The sequence below is a fragment of the Schistocerca gregaria genome, chromosome 3, assembly GCF_023897955.1.
Source record: "Schistocerca gregaria isolate iqSchGreg1 chromosome 3, iqSchGreg1.2, whole genome shotgun sequence".
Lineage (NCBI taxonomy): Eukaryota > Metazoa > Arthropoda > Insecta > Orthoptera > Acrididae > Schistocerca > Schistocerca gregaria.
Genome location: NC_064922.1, coordinates 267,528,990 through 267,547,401, shown reverse-complemented (window position 1 = coordinate 267,547,401; position 18,412 = coordinate 267,528,990). Strand labels below are relative to the sequence as shown.

At 38.4% G+C, this 18,412-nt stretch overlaps 1 protein-coding gene across 3 annotated transcripts in view; it reads right to left on the bottom strand.

Annotated features, from left to right (window-relative positions):
• The window catches only part of LOC126353941 (uncharacterized), a 155,561-nt gene that overhangs the window by 103,117 nt on the left and 34,032 nt on the right, over positions 1-18,412 (bottom strand). For all 3 annotated transcript variants that reach the window (XM_050003219.1, XM_050003220.1, XM_050003222.1), the window contains one exon: positions 639-1,320. In XM_050003219.1, the coding sequence (XP_049859176.1) occupies positions 639-1,320 (682 nt within the window). The remainder of the gene's footprint in view (positions 1-638; positions 1,321-18,412) is intronic.

The window sequence follows — 18,412 nt, the reverse complement described above, 5'->3', positions numbered from 1 at the left end:
TTAGTATAAATATTTATAAAAATGGAACGAGTAAAGGTAACCACTGACACACAGTTTACACACAAACACACATGCAAAGATGCATAAGTAAATGCTCCATTCATACTGTCAGCAAAAATTATTATACTGGAAACAGAGCAATTATACATACTGATAATTAGTATGAAGATATTTTTCTTTAGCAGAAGAGATGAATTTGAGCCAGTCAGGCAGTCGTAAACCGTCTTTCATAGCTTTGAAATACAAAAGTAATGAATTGGTTCAAGGATGATGATGATGTCATAAAACTTTGGGACCAGAAAACAATGATACAGTGTTCAAGGGAGTGTTACAGTGTAGAAAATAAAAACCTAACACATTTGGAGCAATACGTTGGTAAGAATTCACTTTTGGAAAAGAGTTTTAGCCTGCAAGAATCAAACAGATATCCAATACATACCAGGAAGGCCCTATGATGGTAGTTTCATTTAACAAGTTATAAAAATTCATCACTGAAATTATAAAAGTATAAATTAGCTGTACAAACATACATAATCAGGCATTAACAGCAAAATAATCTATGGACTAAATAACAATCTGTATTAATAAAATACTTTCATAATCCACACAATGGCAAGAGTTTTGCAATGAAGACTTACCTCCCATATGTCCTTCATATTAAAGTCATCAGGAATGTCCATTTCTCTGATGGCTTGTCCAACAAGGGGTCCAAACTGAGTAAATGGCTGGATATGGGTCAATGCTACAACACTTAGTCCATGTTCAGCATTACATATTTTCAGAGTCAAACTGACAGGTAACGATGCTTCGGCATAACTCTGATGACCAGACCGTCCTTCGAGTATAGTCGGTTTACGTTCCTCTCCATCACAAGGGTTACTCACTATTACAGCACTAGTTCTTTCACTCTGCTCACGATGGTCAAACCATTGCTTGTATATTACAGAATCACTCACAATTGTTTGTGGACTGCGAAGAGGACAAGCTTCTAACAAATGACGTGAATTGCAATCACCACACATCTTAATCCTGATTGCAACACGTTGAATGTGAGGCTGCTGTTGCGCCTGATGCTGCTCTTGCTGTAGCTGCTGTGGCTGTTCCTCTTGTTGCGAATGTGGTGGTGTGGCAATTGGGGGGTCAATTTCCACATTTTTGAGAACATCATCTGATGAACAGGGCCAAGAGACATTTTCCTCTTTTACACAAAGTTCCCTATTTCCATTTGCAAGACTACACTGACTATCTGCCTCAACCTCAATCATGTTGTTCTCATGAGGAAAGCCATCTTCTGGTGCTTTCCGAACATCGTGATGCTTTCTGTGAAGAAACAGGAAAAATAGTAAAGCGATTAGTCACAGGACACTACTCACAAATGTGAACAGATATACTAAAATCTGAAAAGTGAGAAAAATGAACTACAGAATTTTAACTGCATGTTGCTACAAAAGTTATGCTCTCCCCTAATTATAAAATGAAGAGAGGTACAGAAACATATACTAAATTGTAGTCAACAGTGAGGTACATTTTCCCTTGGCAAACTTACAACACAGCCAATTCAGAGGCATGAATAATTTTTATTGACGATGTGAAGTCTATGCATTGTTCTCTGTTGTTGAGACATATGCAAACAAAACAACAACAGAAAAACACTAAAGAGTTTCAAGATGTACAGATGACCATACAAAAGTACTCCGCCTGTAACACTTACCCCATTAAATGCAAATACAAAGGTGCTCAGTAACACCATCTGCTGCAAAGAAAGATACATTAATTTAAAATTTTGCTACTAAAGGAAACATTTGCGGTCAAACTTATTTGAGACACTAGTTTGTTCTGAATGAAGAGCAGAGTTGATGAACTGCTTGAGTTGCCAGGAATTGAACGTAATTAGGGAAAGTAACAATTGGATACTGTAGTGGTTACAGGCACATAACAGCACTAAGAGGAGGAAAGGGGGGGGGGGGGGGGTTATGATGCACTTAACATTGCATTTTCATTTTCAGTGTGTTCTCTTCAAATATAAAAATTCACAATAAGTTGTTTCATATCAGATGTCAACATTAACAGAGTAATTATATATCAAAATCACATATAGCCATACAGCCAAAATTAAATCTCCATCTTCTACCTCCACTGTACATCCAGATTCATCTAAACAAGCATTCAACAGCTAACATAAATCAAATATAAAGAACTGCAGTCAGCAGTCCAGTAAGAGGAACAACAAATTAGTCAGCCACTCATACAGAACTATTCAGAAAGCTTATGTATATAAGGTTCACTCAAATGAAACCTGGTCAGTGCGTCTACCTTTGCCTTACACGTAAGGTGGCACCACGTAACTGCAGGTATGGGGGTGCCATCTATAGGTAGAGAGACTGACGCGTGTGCACCGTCTGATGTTGTATAGCACTAGTGTGGTTTCACGCAAAAGAGAAGGTGGGCACACAAGTTATCGTCCACTACCGAACATGAGGGCGAGTAAGCAGGAACAATAAGGAGTGATTCGATTTTTGGTGGTGGAGGGAGTTAAAGGCCGTGAAATGTATCAACAGATGAAGGCTGTGTACAGTGAGTACAGTCCGAGTCGTTCAAGTGTTGTGGAATTACCGAGTCACTGGAAGACGACGGTCATCCTGGACAGGATCATTGTGTCATCACACCAGAAATTGTGATGGAAGTGAACGTTTTAGTCTTGGACAACCACAGAATCACCGTGGACGAGATCCATCAGTTACTGGGTATAAGCAAGGGTGCCGCCCAACACTTGAAATTTTGAAAACTCTGTGAGGAATGGGTTCCCCACCAACAGATGGCTGAACAGCAAAATATTCAAATGGCACTGTCTTTGAGTCATCTGAAACATTATCATGAGGAGGAATACAGCTTTCTGTCGCATATTATCACAGATAACGAGCATGGTGTCACCATTTTGAACTGGAAAGCAAGTGTAAGACCAAGCAATGGAAACATGCGACTTCATCACCTTTTCTAAAAAAATTCCAAGGACATGCACCCTAGTTCTGGTAAGGTCATGATATCCTTTTTTGACCACAAGGACTCACTGCTTGTCAAGTTCCTGGAACAGGGAACACCATCAATGCCCAGCATGATCAAGCCACTTTATAGAACCTTAGACAAGCCATCAAGTTGAAACACCAAGACATGTTGTCCAATGGCGTTATCCTGCTACAGGATAACGCCCAGCCACACACAGCCAATGCGGTGAAGACGACATTGCAGCAGTTTCGGTGGGAAACTGCTGGAACATCCACTGTACAATCCCGACCATTCACCATGTGACTTTCATGTGTTTGGACCTCTAAAAAATCTATTCGCAGACATCGATTCGCAACGGTTGACGAAGTGTATGACTGGATCCAGGCTTGGATCTGACAGCAGTCTACTAGCTTCTTCAAGGATCGAATCGACTGGCTAGTGTCACATTGGGATAAATGTGCCAACAGCTTTGGCGACTATTTTTGAGTATGTGTACTGTGTGTATAACTACATTTTTGAGTTAATAAAATCATTATCAATACTTTACACTAGTGGCTGGGTTTCATTTGAATGCCTCTTACATAAAGAGTGAGTCATAAAGGACTTTACAATTTTGGGATGCTATAGATATTTATAGAGGTAAACTGCAGATCAGTAGGTGAGTTATTTTGTAGCAAACAGCCTCAAGTCTCACATAATGTGTCAATTGTCATTTTGGTTAGATGTGGCTACCATTTGTGATGCAAAACCATCCCACCAGTAATCAATTTCTTCCCACATTTGTTACAGTGAATAAGGCAATGGAAACATAGGTTCAGTTTTTCAGTTCTGCTAAATGGTTTGGTAGGGGAGGAACATACACACGGTTTTTAATGAAACCCCACAGAAAGAAATCCAGTGGTGTCTAGTCTGGGCAGCAAGGTGGCCTTGCAACTGGCCCTTCATGGCCAATGCACATACTTGGGAAGCAGTTATCGAGGAAACCTTGAGGAAATCAGGTGGTGCAGCATATTGCTGGTAGTAAACCATTCCATCACTGTCATGTTAATTGATCTGTGGAATTAAAAAGTTTTCATGAAACTACAACACACCGTGTGCACATTCCACATGAGTGAAAGTAGCCATTTAAATGTGTGCTACACTGGTGCTGCTCGTGGCGAAATGGGGTACTGATCCACTACGCAAATCAAATCTGAGATTATCTGCTACAAAATGACTTATCTACTGAGTCTGTAAGTTATCTCAATCAATTTGCACATCATTCCAAAGTTGTTAAGTCCTTTTAGTTTCTGTCTAAGCAAATGAATAAGTACCTTCAGAAAATACAGACAAAACAAAAGATTGTGAAAAATTGAAAGACACTAGTGCACGTCCAGTTACTGTGCTGGGCACAACACAATTCTGCTATAGTGAAAAATGTTACACAGCTCTGGCAACAAGAAAGAAAGGAAGATTAGGGTTATATTTTCCACCAATGGTAAGTTTATTAAAAAAAAGGAGAACAAGCTCAGATAGGACTAATATGAGGTAGAGGAAGGACAAGGATGGGGAAGCTATCTAGCCACACCCTTTATAAAGAAACAACCATGGTAACCACCTTAAACAATTTACTAACTAATTTTAATGATTAATGAAAACCACCTTAGCTGTATTATTACAAGTTTATTGTTTTTAGAATATCTTCCGGTTGCCGAGCTGTGTTAAAATCATGATACAAATGATCTGGTTGTCGTATTTAATGTTCAAGACCAAATCCAGAAGCAATTTTAAAATGCTGCTTGTAGCAAAAGATTAGAGCCAAAAAACAAAACATGAAGTGTTACAAGTGATAACTGGAAACCTAAAATGTTGGCAGGAGCACATGAAGTCCTGGTGTCTATCGTAATAACCACAGCTCCACAGACTGCAAGGCCCTTGGCATACATAGCAAACTTATCATTTAAGTGCAGGAGTGTTTCCAGAAAGGCTGAAAATATCAAAAGTAAAGCCATTTATTTAAAAACAGAGACAAGTATAAGACAGAAAACTTATCAGCCAGTATTAGAAAAATTGATGAAGCAAAGAATCAACAAATATCTAAATTATCATAAATTGCTGAACACAAATCAATATATTTTCCAGGCAGGTAAAATTTACTGAAACAGCAGTAATGTGATGCACTGAACAAATAATGAAAAACTTAGAAAAAGACAATGTTGTAACAGGAGTAAATTTAGATTACTACAAAGCATCTGATAATATCAATCATAGCATTATTTTAGAAAAAAATCAGATGTGTTAGGTATTCATGGGAAAGAGAAAATTTGTTTCGAATCATGCCTACGAAACAGAACATAGGCTGTAGGACTGATTTCAACTTACTAAAAAAAGTCAGATGCAAAAAAGTGAAAAAAGGAATACCAAAAGGCAGTAGTCTAGGTCCCATACCGTTTCTTGTCCATATAAGTTTGACATCCATACCACTACCATACTATTCACATATGATACTAGAGTGATAAGTGCACCAAAGCAACTGCTACAAACTACTACTAATCAAGTCCTAATGAATGTTCACTCTTGATTCAATGCCAACAGGTTGACATTATATGCAGTTTGGGAAAATAAACCAAAATGTAATTCTTGATCTGCTGTTGGGTGACAAAGCTGTAGACAGACTGACATCTACAAAATTGTTAGGTATTCATATTGATGGAAACAAATTTTAATGATCATGTAACAAAACTTTCACAGAAATTTAATTCTGTCCATTTTGCTCATAGAATTATTGACAATGTTTGTATCTCAGAGGGTGCTAGGATGGCATATTTTGCCCGTTTTCAGTCTCTTGCAACATACAGAATACTACTTTGGGGTGTCACCACTTGCCACCTAAAACAATTTTTTGTTACAGAAGAGGGTATCCAAATAGTAACACACAGCCATCCACAGACAAACTGAAAACCCACATTCGAAAAGCTTAAAATACTAACCATATTTTGTATGGTGCACGTGTGTTTTCCTTGTAGATTTTCAAACAAATGCCAACTTCCATAACTACAATACTCAAAACACAACAACACTCCATACACAGCGAACAAAAAGAACAAGCACTCAAAACCACATTAGCCATATTGGGACAAAACTTTACAACAGACTGCCAGTCAAATTCAGGAAGTTAGAAAACAGAAAAAAATTAAAGCAGAATTTAATTTCCTACTCAAACAACGTATTTACTCAAATGACACTGTAGGCTAATAAATATTTTCTGACCATTTTTATATTAAGGTAAAACTGAAAATACCGTCATTTGCCTTGAAAGTATTTGCATACTTAATGCATAGCTGGATGTAAAGGGAATGACAAAAGTAAAGCCCTATGGAAAACAGACTCTGCAATTACAATACCATAAGCATATGTGTCTATACAGTTTTACTACTATGTATAGTATGGTCTTGTATTATTCTGTGTTACTATGTACTGTATGGCCTTGTACTTTTGTTAGTTTTTTATTTACACATTTGTATGTTACACTTCCTTGAAATGGTTTCTCACAAATTTACATGTACTTTTGGACAACATCTATGCAATATTTATTGTCTGCAGATGGATAAAGAAAACCAACATGTGATTATTGCTCTACACAGCACACTGGCAGGCAAGGTGACATGCATGTGTTGCATTAACAGCTGTTTCTGTAGTAAGACTAGCCCATGAGTGTGATGGACAACTAACTTGCTAGTTGTTTTTGTTTTTGTTCTTGTTCTCTCTCTCTCTCTCTCTCTCTCTCTCTCACACACACACACACACACACACACACACACACACCTCCTCAGGTAGTAGCAAGCCACCTCTTAAATTGTGTCCATTGAGCATACTACTTTCTGGTCCTTCCCAAGCTGTCAAGTCAGAAAGCATCATCACAAAATCGGAGAACTTTATTAAGCCTGACAAAAAATAGACTAATTCAAACTTTACGCAGACAGTTTCATTACCTCTGAATTACATAGATGTAGGCAGAGCTCAACTCCATTACATTTTAATAATCTGCAACATCAAACAAGTGTTTCCTTTTTTGTCACTATTACAGGTATATTCTGCTAAGCACTGGTGGTGAATAGAATTTATGTTGAAAATACTCACAATTTGCCTAATTTCAGGCTTTTATAAATTATCTGAGGGACTAATCTTTTAAGTGTGGATCCTGAATTTTATATTTTTAAAAATTTGTGATTGTCTTTTTAATTACTCTTTTGTTTTCAGAATTTGCTCAAATGGTTCAAATGGCTCTGAGCACTATGGGACTTAAAATCTAAGGTCATCAGTCCCCTAGAACTTAGAACTACTTAAGCCTAACTAACCTAAGCACCTCACAAACATCCATGCCCGAGGCAGGATTCAAACCTGCGATTGTAGCGGTCGCGTGGTTCCACACTGAAGCGCCTAGAACCGCTCAGCCACACTGGCCGGCTTTTCAGAATTAATTTTCACTTAGCAGTCGGATCTGTGCTGATGTGAAACTTTGTGACAGATTAAAATTGTATACTGTTCTGGGACTCACCTGGTTGAGTACAGGCCCAGTACACAATTTCAGTCTTAAACGAAGTTTCAAAGCTTTTTCTTTTAATGAAGCTCTAAGAATTCTTACTTAAATCCCAAAAGTAGACAACATTTAGCACTTCAGACTACAAAGGGATTACACCTGCACTTGATACCAACTATCTCGACATAATGAAATTAGTCCAACTACATTTGCGGAACATGGGATTAAACTGTTTTATTCTGCATAGTGCCATAATTAACAATGAGTTACAGAACTGCCTCTCTCCCTCCTTTTTAGAGTGGGGAATTTTGTAATGTGTTGATTATGACACTGTAAAACAAAATAATGTAATTACTGGGTATAATACTGAAATTTGTGTCTCATTGCTGTACATAGTAGTAGATGGAAGGGCGTTGATAGTGGTCTGATTTTGGGATCATTCAATGATGGAAGATGATTATGGTAGATTTTGGTGAAGTTCACTGTAAAGAAGTTAATGATGTCACTCAAACAACTAGTACGTCCCAATCATTCAGTTGGTAGGCAACAATAGTGCTTCAGTGCTATTAATCTGTGCTCTTTCTAACACTTTGTGACATTATTCTCCCTGGTTATGTTTAAAATTAACAAGTTTTTGTAGGGGGATGATGCAGTTGTGTTAATCTGGGAAGAATGTTCCTGGCATAGGTTGTGTTAGTGCCAGTTTTAAGAACATTAAGAAAGGGCTGCCACAAAAATTGTTTAAATAATCATGTTTTTATTTACAAATTTTATAGTATGCTTTATTAGGAATAATCTCACCAAATATTACAGCTGAACAATCCCTGATTTACATTTAAAACTTAATAATTGTTGGGTTTCACTACAAAATTTCAAGCAAGTGTAATCTGGTCCACATCGTGTGGATAAGAGAGGGATAAAGAGGAAAACACAAACAACTTTCCCATGGCAGTAACTGAAACCATAAAGCCAATATACAGACTTTTAAGCTATGTCTGACATGTTGCAGAAGTGCGCATATGGCATAACCTAGAATTCACACACAATGTTTGCTGAGCCTCATATCGTAATGTTGTCCCAATAACTTCTGCATCAGCCTTGGTAGTCAAAACTGCTGCATATGATGTAGTGTTCGTTTTCAACAATAGGAGTATCTGCAGAAAGAGACTTATTGAAATGTTGGCATTCAAACTGTGTGTAATTATGCTTTCCACTTTCTGATATACAGACTATAAGAGAATTGAAAATGCTGACATTGCAATGGAATCAGAAAAAAGGCAAGAAACAAAGAGGCACCAAGGCGAAAGGTGATAAAGATGATGAATCAAATGGATAGGGTCAAAAATAATTAGAAATGCAGTTATCTAAATGCACATCTCTTTCCCCACAATTTACATATTCCTGCACACTAACCTTTTCCCAGGAAACTACTAAAGATACTTTATTCAAATTTGAAACTTGCATATTTACATGTAAAAATTTGTTGAAATCTTGAAAATAAATAAAATATAAGTTAATTCCATTCAAATACAAAATATTCATGACATTGCCAAAAAATCTGATAATAGCTATAACCAAAAATGATCACACATAAACAGTTAAGCATACCGAACAAGCATCAGTTTTCAAGTAATAGGTATCATTTGAATTTACATTAAAAAAAGTGATCCAACTGTTTAAATTGGAGCTTCTCAAATAGTGGTCGCAACCCCCACTAGAGGACATGTGAACATATTTGTGGGTCACATAATTAATGGAAAAAACTATTTTTCATTATTTTTGCATCTTATCCTTCAATTTCAGCAACAGCATTAACATCGTTAGCTGTGCTGTAAAATATAAAGAACTGTAGGTACTTGATTATAGTTTTTGTAGTTTATTGCAAGTAGTCCCAGTCATCAGAAATGATAAGCATGCATATTTGTTTCTTGTGACATTTGGCTAGTGTTTGACTGATGGCATATGAACTGCCCTAAGGTTCCAAAAATCATGCTTGTGGCTGAGTTGTGCTGAAGTATATTCTTTTTTTATCTCAAAATAATTTTAAATATGTCAACTTCTTTCACAATGAAAATTGTCTGTTCAGATCCTACTGCTAGATCTATTTGTGAAACTGAATGAGTACTCTAAGAGTACACACAAGCTTCACATTCAGACTTTTATTAATAAATTAAAGATTTAGACACATAAGGAGAGGAAAAAAACCTTGTTTGACATATACCAAAGAGCAGAAAACTACATCATTGACTATGAAAAAATGGAAACTTCACCATGGATATTGTGTGTGTGTGTGTGTGTGTGTGTGTGTGTGTGTGTGTGTGTGTGTGTGTGTGTGTGCGCGCACATTCTGAAAAAGGCCTCTTTGGCTGAAAGCTTATTTGTTTGACATTCTTTTTTGCTATCCCTATCCATGACCCAACTTCTCCACTTTATTATTGATAATAAATATGATTTAATTATATCATCATAATTGATCGTTTGGTATGCCTGTAAAAAAAATTCTGAAGTGTTCCATACTAGAAAAAGACAATCTGTTAGACTGGACTAAGAATCCTTTCCCCACAGAAATGGGACATGTGAAACATCTCTCACCGATATCTCAGGAAAAATATACAGAACTTTCCTGTGACAATTCACCAACTTGGCTTTTCAAGATGAAAACTTGGGAAGTTTTTTACTTGCTGTTATTTGTTTTGTCCTACTTATTTGTGTTAGTTCTCATTTTCAACAATAGTAGCCATTAAACCAAAAAATCATCGAAAAGTTCCAAATACAGAGTGCCACATACACTCAACCAGGCTTAGTTACAGTTTCAGCAAAGATGATACAAGCCAACACAATGACAGTACCAAACAGACTGAACTCAGCTTTATAAATTGTTTCTGTAAGGAGTCCAAAACATCCAGGCTGAAAGACCATTGGCAACGTATACAACTATTTATTGAACCTTTGCCTTTACACTATGTGATCAAAAAGTATCCGGACACTGTCAAAAACATACATTTTACATATTAGATGCATTGTGCTGCGACCTACAGCCAGGAGCTCCATATCACCAACCTCAGTGGTCATTAGACATTGTGAGAGAGCAGAATAAGATGCACCACGGAACTCAAGGACTTTGAACGTCGTCAGGTGATTGGGTGTCACTTGTGCCACACATCTGTTTGTGAGATTTTCAGACTCCTGAACATCCCTAGGTCCACTGTTTAAGATGTGATAGTGAAGTGGAAACATGAAGGGACACGTACAGCACAAAAGCGTACAGGCCGACCTCGTCTGCTGACTGACAGACACCGACAGTTGAAGAGGTTCATAATGTGTAATAGGCAGACGTCTATCCAGACCCTCGCACAGGAATTCAAAACTGCATTCGGATCCACTGCAAGTACTATGACAGTTAGGTGTGAGGTGAGGAAACTTCGATTTCATAGTCTAGCAGCTGCTCATAAGCCACACACCACACCGGTAAATGTCAAATGACACCTCGCTTGGTGTAAGGAGCATAAACACTGGACAACTGAACAGGGGAAAAATGTTGTGTGGAGTAACGAATCACAGTACACAATGTGGCGATCCGATGGCAGGGTGAGGGTATGGCAAATGCCCGGTGTATGTCACCTGCCAGTGTGTGTAGTGCCAACAGTAAAATTCGAAAGCGGTGGTGTTATGGTGTGGTCGTGTTTTTCATGGAGGGATCTTGCACCCCTTGCTTTGCGTGGCACTATAACAGTACAGGCCTACATTGATGTTTTAAGCAATTCGGGGAGAGTGACTGCATCTTTCTACAGATCGAGCACCTGTTCATAATGCATGGCCTATTGGAGTGGTTATACGGCAATAGCATCCCTTTAATGAACTGCCCTGCACAGAGTCCTGACTTCAATAGTATAGAACACCTTTGGGATGTTTTGAAATGCTAACTTCGTGCCAGCCCTCACTGACAGACATCCGTACCTCTCCTCTGTGCAGCAGTCCGTGAAGAATGGGCTGCCATTCCCCAAGAAACCTTCCAGCACCTGACTGAACGTATGCCAGTGAGACTGGAAGCTGTCACCAAGGCTAAGGGTGGGTCAACACCATATTGAATTCCAGTGTTACCAATGGAGGGCGCCATGAACTTAAGTCATTTTCAGCCAGGTGTTCAGATACTTTTGATCACATAGTGTATCTGCAGTAGACATCTTCGGAGAAAAGAAACTGCTGATTGTTCCAGCTAGTGTTAGTAACTAGCATTATACATTAACCATGGCCTCTCAGCCCAGAAATTTTAACAGAAATGGAAACTAGCTGTGAAAATCTTCATTGTGTTACTTTTGATTCCATTTTGGCTTGTTAACGACACCAACAGGTCACTTATTTGTTCAAAACAGCACCATGAGTCTATCTATGGAGATAATGAAACTGGACCTGGGGTGTGTCTTAAGTGGTTTATAGCTTTTACCATGTGCTTGCGTCAACAATAAACATTTCAGCTTTATTACAATGCTTTAAAATCATTTGCATCATTTATGTAATACAAAACCCTATGAGACATTCTGACTTTTAGTTTTGTTACTAAGGTACTATTATTCAATATGATCCTCTGCTGTGTGTTGTGAAGGTGGCAGCAACAAAACAGTACTCAATACTGCATGTAGCAAACATATCAATCACTCAAAGGTTTGATGTTTTTGTGAATGAAAAAAGTGTATTTACAGGAATAGAATTATGTTAGCAGCATACTTCTACATGATACTCTTTACTCTGCAAGTAATCAGTATCACTCCTTTAAATGATTAGGAGTACATGTACCAAAGAGTAAAAAGGTTTATTATTGATTGATGTTGCAAAAGTTCCACTGCAACTAAGTAACCAAGTGCCAACAGATACATTTAAAAATTGAGAATAACAATTGACTCCCTCTGAACTTGGGGCTGAGTGACCTGTCTCTACTTCACAACTTTCCAAAACCTGTTCCTCTACCCACCCAGATAATGTGGTATTATGTTCAAAAGTTAGGAATAGTTTACTTTTACATGCAGCTATTGGAAATACTGGATTGTAGCTCTTGAAGGTAAGTGCTTGCCAGCCATTTTGCTTGCTTGTAACTTTAGTTTCCTCAACTGAATTATTCTATTGGCACAATTAAATGAGTGAATGTGAGTATTATTTAGTATAAATTAATGTAGCAAATATGCTTTGTGAATTTCAGGAAAATGTGGCAACAAATTGTGTCTTTCTGGGCCACACACAATATGCTGCACGTTGCTCACAACTCTATGGAAACAGATGTACTAAACTGACTGCCAGCGTGTCACAGTGAACCCCACATTCTCCAAGGCTCTCCATCTTCCTACGAGTGGCACTACAGACACCACCAGAGGATGTCTTCTTTGCTTCTACTCACTGCGTGCTAATGTATTTGTCCATGCATTTTTTTAAGGCACTGCACACTGAGCTCTGCCCACATCTCTGAAGACTTGCAGTGAGACCACTACATACTAATATGACTGCTGCTTACATTACAAGAGGTCTAAAGTGATAGAAACTACCAACAAGAATTCTACCTTATTGTATCAAAGACAGTTCAGTTACCTGATGGAACAGACACTTTGTTGAAGTGAACTAACAGGATACAACAGGACATATAATTTTATTATTCTGCACATATTGTGAACAAATATGCTCATCTTTTACTCATTTAATGAATGTTTGTAGAGGCTAAGCAATCTCTCAAACCAATCATGAACACAACAGAAAAGAATGATAAACAACAGAAACAAAAGGTTGCCAGAGTCTGGCTGTGTGACATTGTTAGTTATATATCCTGTCAGAAGAGAAAAACTGTCCTTTATCTGACAAATATCAAGGGATACCTAATGAATCAGTCTTGGTCTACACATTGCTTGTAAATATATTCTGAAAACAACAATCTGTGTATGGGAGAAAAAATTGTCTCTACTAATAATGAGGTATACCAAGCGTTTCTGGAAAGTTACAGATTGTGGAATAAAGAAAATGTGATATCAAGCTATCAAACATCTATTACTGCATTTGCTGCAAGCCAAACATTATTAGAAATAAATTCAGATGCGAAGTTATTTTTAGAAGAACTAATATAGAAACAAATCTCATTAATTTAAGTTCATTTGGTTCATTATTAGAATTAGTGCACAATCCCTTGTTAATAATGAACGCATTAAGTCACTCCATTACTGCATGTTCCTATCTGCTTTCCAGAACTCTCTAATAAACTCCTTTCCAAACATGGACACAGCACACCGTCTCTAGGCTTATAGACACACACACACACACACACACACACACACACACACACACACACACACACACATATATATATATCACATGTGCATCGACCAACACACCTGCAGAGCGCAGTCTCCTCTTTAACACTTGTCAGTCATGTTCACATTTTATCGTGGCATCGAAAGTGCTCTGAAGATGCCTGTAGATTAATATCTGGCAAAACCATGTTACATTACCTTTATTTTAGAACAGCATTACATTTCAACATAATGTTGACAATTGAATGGGTAGGCCTAATTGTGACTTGCGAACAACAACTGAACTACATTAATCGCAAGCTAGTCAGTTACTTATCTTTCTATTGCACATTTTGGAGGATTATACATGTAACATCATATGGATTTATTAAAATTAACAGAACATGGTTGGTATATACAATTTTCTCATTTCCTTTTGTGTTCTATAACAACGAGACTTTGCTGACTGGTTCTATTTGACTTTTTCAGTACTCATGGGATTTGAAGGCATCAGTTTCCTAGAGTGTAATCCTCAAGTGGCTGGTTCAAATCTTGCTAAATTCCATATTTATTAACAAATGGAAATGTTAACCAACAAAAACTGAATCTGAATCTTTAAATAAAAATAACATTTCCTATTTTAAATTCTGGCCATATGAAAATAAATTAAAATTTAATAGACATGCACATGCCTTGTCAAATGAAAAATTATCATCATTTTTATATTTTCAATTACATGCATCAATAAGATCATTCAGTCCCTAAGCACAAAAGTGTTATTTTCTATTTGATGCTTCATTCACCGATATCAAAATGGCAGCAGTAGCAGTGGAGGGTATATAAAGTGTGTCACAGGGGTGTGGAAAATAGTGAAGTCATTTCTTTAATGCAGAAACAGTGACTAATCTGAAATCTACAAAGGCACAATCACTGGATTGTGAGCAAAGGGCGGAAACATTTCCGAAACAATTAAATCTTTAAAGTGTTTGTGTACCATCATGATTGAAGTATTTTGTGCCTGGCAAAATGGTGCTATCCAAAACAGTCACTGACGCAACTGTTAACAACTGACCACGCTAATAAAACAAGAAGCTATCAACAGTGCCTACTCGATGACCGTTCAGCCGAACGTGGCTGTATATGGGCCTCTGCAGCAGGCACCAGGTTCATAGGCCCATGCTGACTGCTATTTATTGGTGATGAAGGCTGAAATTTGCATTCCGATACTGCAACTGGATGTCCACTGAGTGGCTACTGGTAGCATTTTCAGATTAGTCACATTTTATGCTCTGTTGGACATTTGGCCAGTGTTGTGTAGAGCGTGAAATGTGTGAAAGCAAACATCCTGCATGTGTTACGATCTGGGGAATGTTTTTATGACATTCTCTGGGTAATCTCTTCATTCTGGAGGGCACAATGGATCTTCATAAGTATGCATCTCTCCTTGGAAACTGTACCAACCCCTACATGCAGTTTGTTTTTCCTCAGCACAATGGCATCTACCAGCAGGTCAATGCAATGTCGCACACAGCTCACAATGTACATGCATGGATGAGTTTATTGTACTCCCTTGGCCACCAAACTCCCTGGCATTAAACCCAATCAAGAATCTGATGGACCCAACTCAATTGGGCTGCTTACACTGTGGAACTTCAGCTGAGAAACCTTACAGAGCAGGCTATGACTTTGGAGTTGACATGGCTCCACATCCCTGTCAATACCTTCCAGAACCTTACTGACTTTCTTCTTGCACATCTTGCAGCAGTCCACATTGTAAAAGGTGGTTATCCAGGCTTTCGACAGGAGTTCTCATTAATGTGACATGATGGTGTATAAAGCTGCTATTTTTATTTTAAAATTAGGTTTCATTATTTGCTGATTAATATTTTCTTTTCTTAATAAACATGGAATTTTTTAAAAAAATGAACTAACAGCAAGCTTTGAATTCGTGACTTTGCAATTACTACACTGCTGTGCTACACTGTGGTCAGTTAGCAGAAACTATGGTAATTCCAGAATGAGATTTCCACTCTGCGGTGGAATGTGCACTCATATGAAACTTCCTGGCAGATTAAAACTGTGTGCTGGACTGAGACTCTAACTTGGGATCTTCACCTTTCGTGGACAAGTGCTATACCATCTGAGCTACCCAAGCACAACTCATGGCCCGTCCTCACAGCTTCAGATGGTACAGCACTCGCCAGTGAAAGGCAAAGGTCCCAAGTTAAGTTTCAGTCCAGTACACAGTTTTAATCTGCCAGGAAGTTTCATATCAGCACACAATCCACTGCAGAATGAAAATCTCATTCGGAAAACATTTGCCAGGCTGTAGTTAAACCAAGTTTTTGCAATATCCTTTCTTTCAGCATTGCTAGTTCTGCAAGGTTCGCAGAAGAGATTCTGTGAAATTTGGAAGAGTGAAGACGAGGTACTGGCAGAATTGAAGCTATGAGGACAGGTTGTGAGTTGTGCTTTGATAGGTCAGGTGGTAGAGCACTTGCCCGTGAAAGGCAAAGGTTTGAAGTTCGAGTCTCGGTCTGGAAAACATTTTTAATAGGTCAGGAAGTTTCAACTATGGTAATGATGTCAAAATCTTTTATAATTGATGGAGCTTAGAAATCTTTAATTTTCAAAGACTAATTTTTCAATTTTTTTTTTTTAATTTTTTTTTGGTGAGAACTACGTTGTACCATTTCAGGAAATCCAAATGTCGGAAAAGCCAGCTTTTTAGTATATGGAACAGAAGATTTATGTTTACATGGATAGTTATGTTGCACATGGATGTGTTAATGTTAATACGAGGGCACACTAAAAAGTGATGCCTCCAAATTTTTTACGAGAAAACTCTGGAAGCCTTTAAAATAAAACAAACATTATTAACATCCTACATCTTTATTCTTTATGTCGACATATTTATTTCTCAATGTAGTCAAGCCAGGCAACAAACGTTTCTCCCAACAAGAGACCAATTTGTTGATACCATAAATGTAGAGCGTTTGACACTGTTGATGAAAACCACAACCTAACCAAGCTTGCACCACTTCATAACTATCAAAGATAAGTTCTCAAATGTGTTCTTTAAGTTTTCAAAACAGATGGAAAGCAGTTGGGGGCTAAGTTAGAACTATGTGGAGGGTGATTGATGACAAAGAACCAGAGGGATCTGACTGCTGCAGATGTCGCAGGTTTCGTACACTATGTGATCAAAAGTATATGGACACCTGGTTAAAAATGACTTACAAGTTCGTGGCCCCCTTTATTGATAATGCTGGAATTCAATATGGTGTTGACCCACCCTTAGCCTTGGTGACTGCTTCCACTCTCGCAGGCATATGTTCAATATACAGCTGGTAAGGGCTACACTCCGGTAACTGTTAGGGATGCTATGATCCTTCCAAAATAGAATAAATATTGCCTCCTTCTAGGTGTAGGGTACTGTCCATTAAATCAGATCTTATTGAAACATGAGAAGAGCCATCCTTTCGCTTCATGGCACAGATGGTGAAGCATGGCACAATGGATCTCATCAGGTCCTGGAGTAGTGTCTCCTGGTGCAGACACAGCTGCCTCCAGTTCCCACATGGAGAATGGAAGGTCGTATACTGCCTCATTATGTGAGGAGAATTTGAGTTTCCTCATCTATGCAGTCCTACGGAACACCTGAAATGCACGAACTTGTCTGGATGACATAGAAACAGTAAAGAAGTATTCAGCTAAAATCTGAGCCATGTCTTATGGTGTGTCCCCCAAGACCCCATTACTTGACAAGACCGTAACGGGACATGTACTACTCCTACCTGATTCCCAAAATTGTGCAGTGGAAGTGGACTGAGAAATGGAGGTTGTGAATTCTCTCCAGGAAGCCCTCTTCCATTCTTTTATCACTCGCCTTGCATGTGGGCTTACAGATCTGTAGTTGGGCAGTGTTTGAAGTTCCGTAGAGCTGTTTGTCTGGCCCCGATTACCAATCGACAGTCGTTGTCCCACCAAGGTACGGGCTGTTGTCTGAGGTGGTTACTAGACTGGGGGCTGGATTCTGCAGCAGCCCGTTTGCTCTCACAAGTGATATGGACCACCATCTCCTGTATACAATGCTTTTGTTCAAAAATAGCCTGTCAACCATACTGCAACCAATTTGCTCTTTGTATCATACATCTGCGTGGTCTCCTGTTAATCACCATCCTAGTCAGTAGATGGATCCACACTGGGAAGTGGTCACTAGAATGTAAATCTGTAGCTACCTCCCACTGAACTGAGTTTACAATAGCCAGGGAACAAAAACAAACGTCAATGGCTGAAAGAAACCCTGTAGCTATAGAAAAGTGTGTCATTCGACCCACATTCAGAACGGATGAGTCGCTCAATCATCCGACCCCTGGAGCAAGTGGTAGCTGAATCCCACAGCACATTGTGTATGTTTAAGTCCCCCACGAAGAGGAATGGGCGTGGGAGTGCCTGGAAGAGTTCTGATAGTGTGCCTGCATCCAAAGCATCATTAGGGAGAAGGCAGAAAGAACACACTGTGATATCAAAGGGTGTGAGAACTTTCACGGCAATTGCTTGCATGGTCATGGTAAGAGGAACAGGAGAGAAGTGGCATCTGTCATCAATGAAAAGATCCACT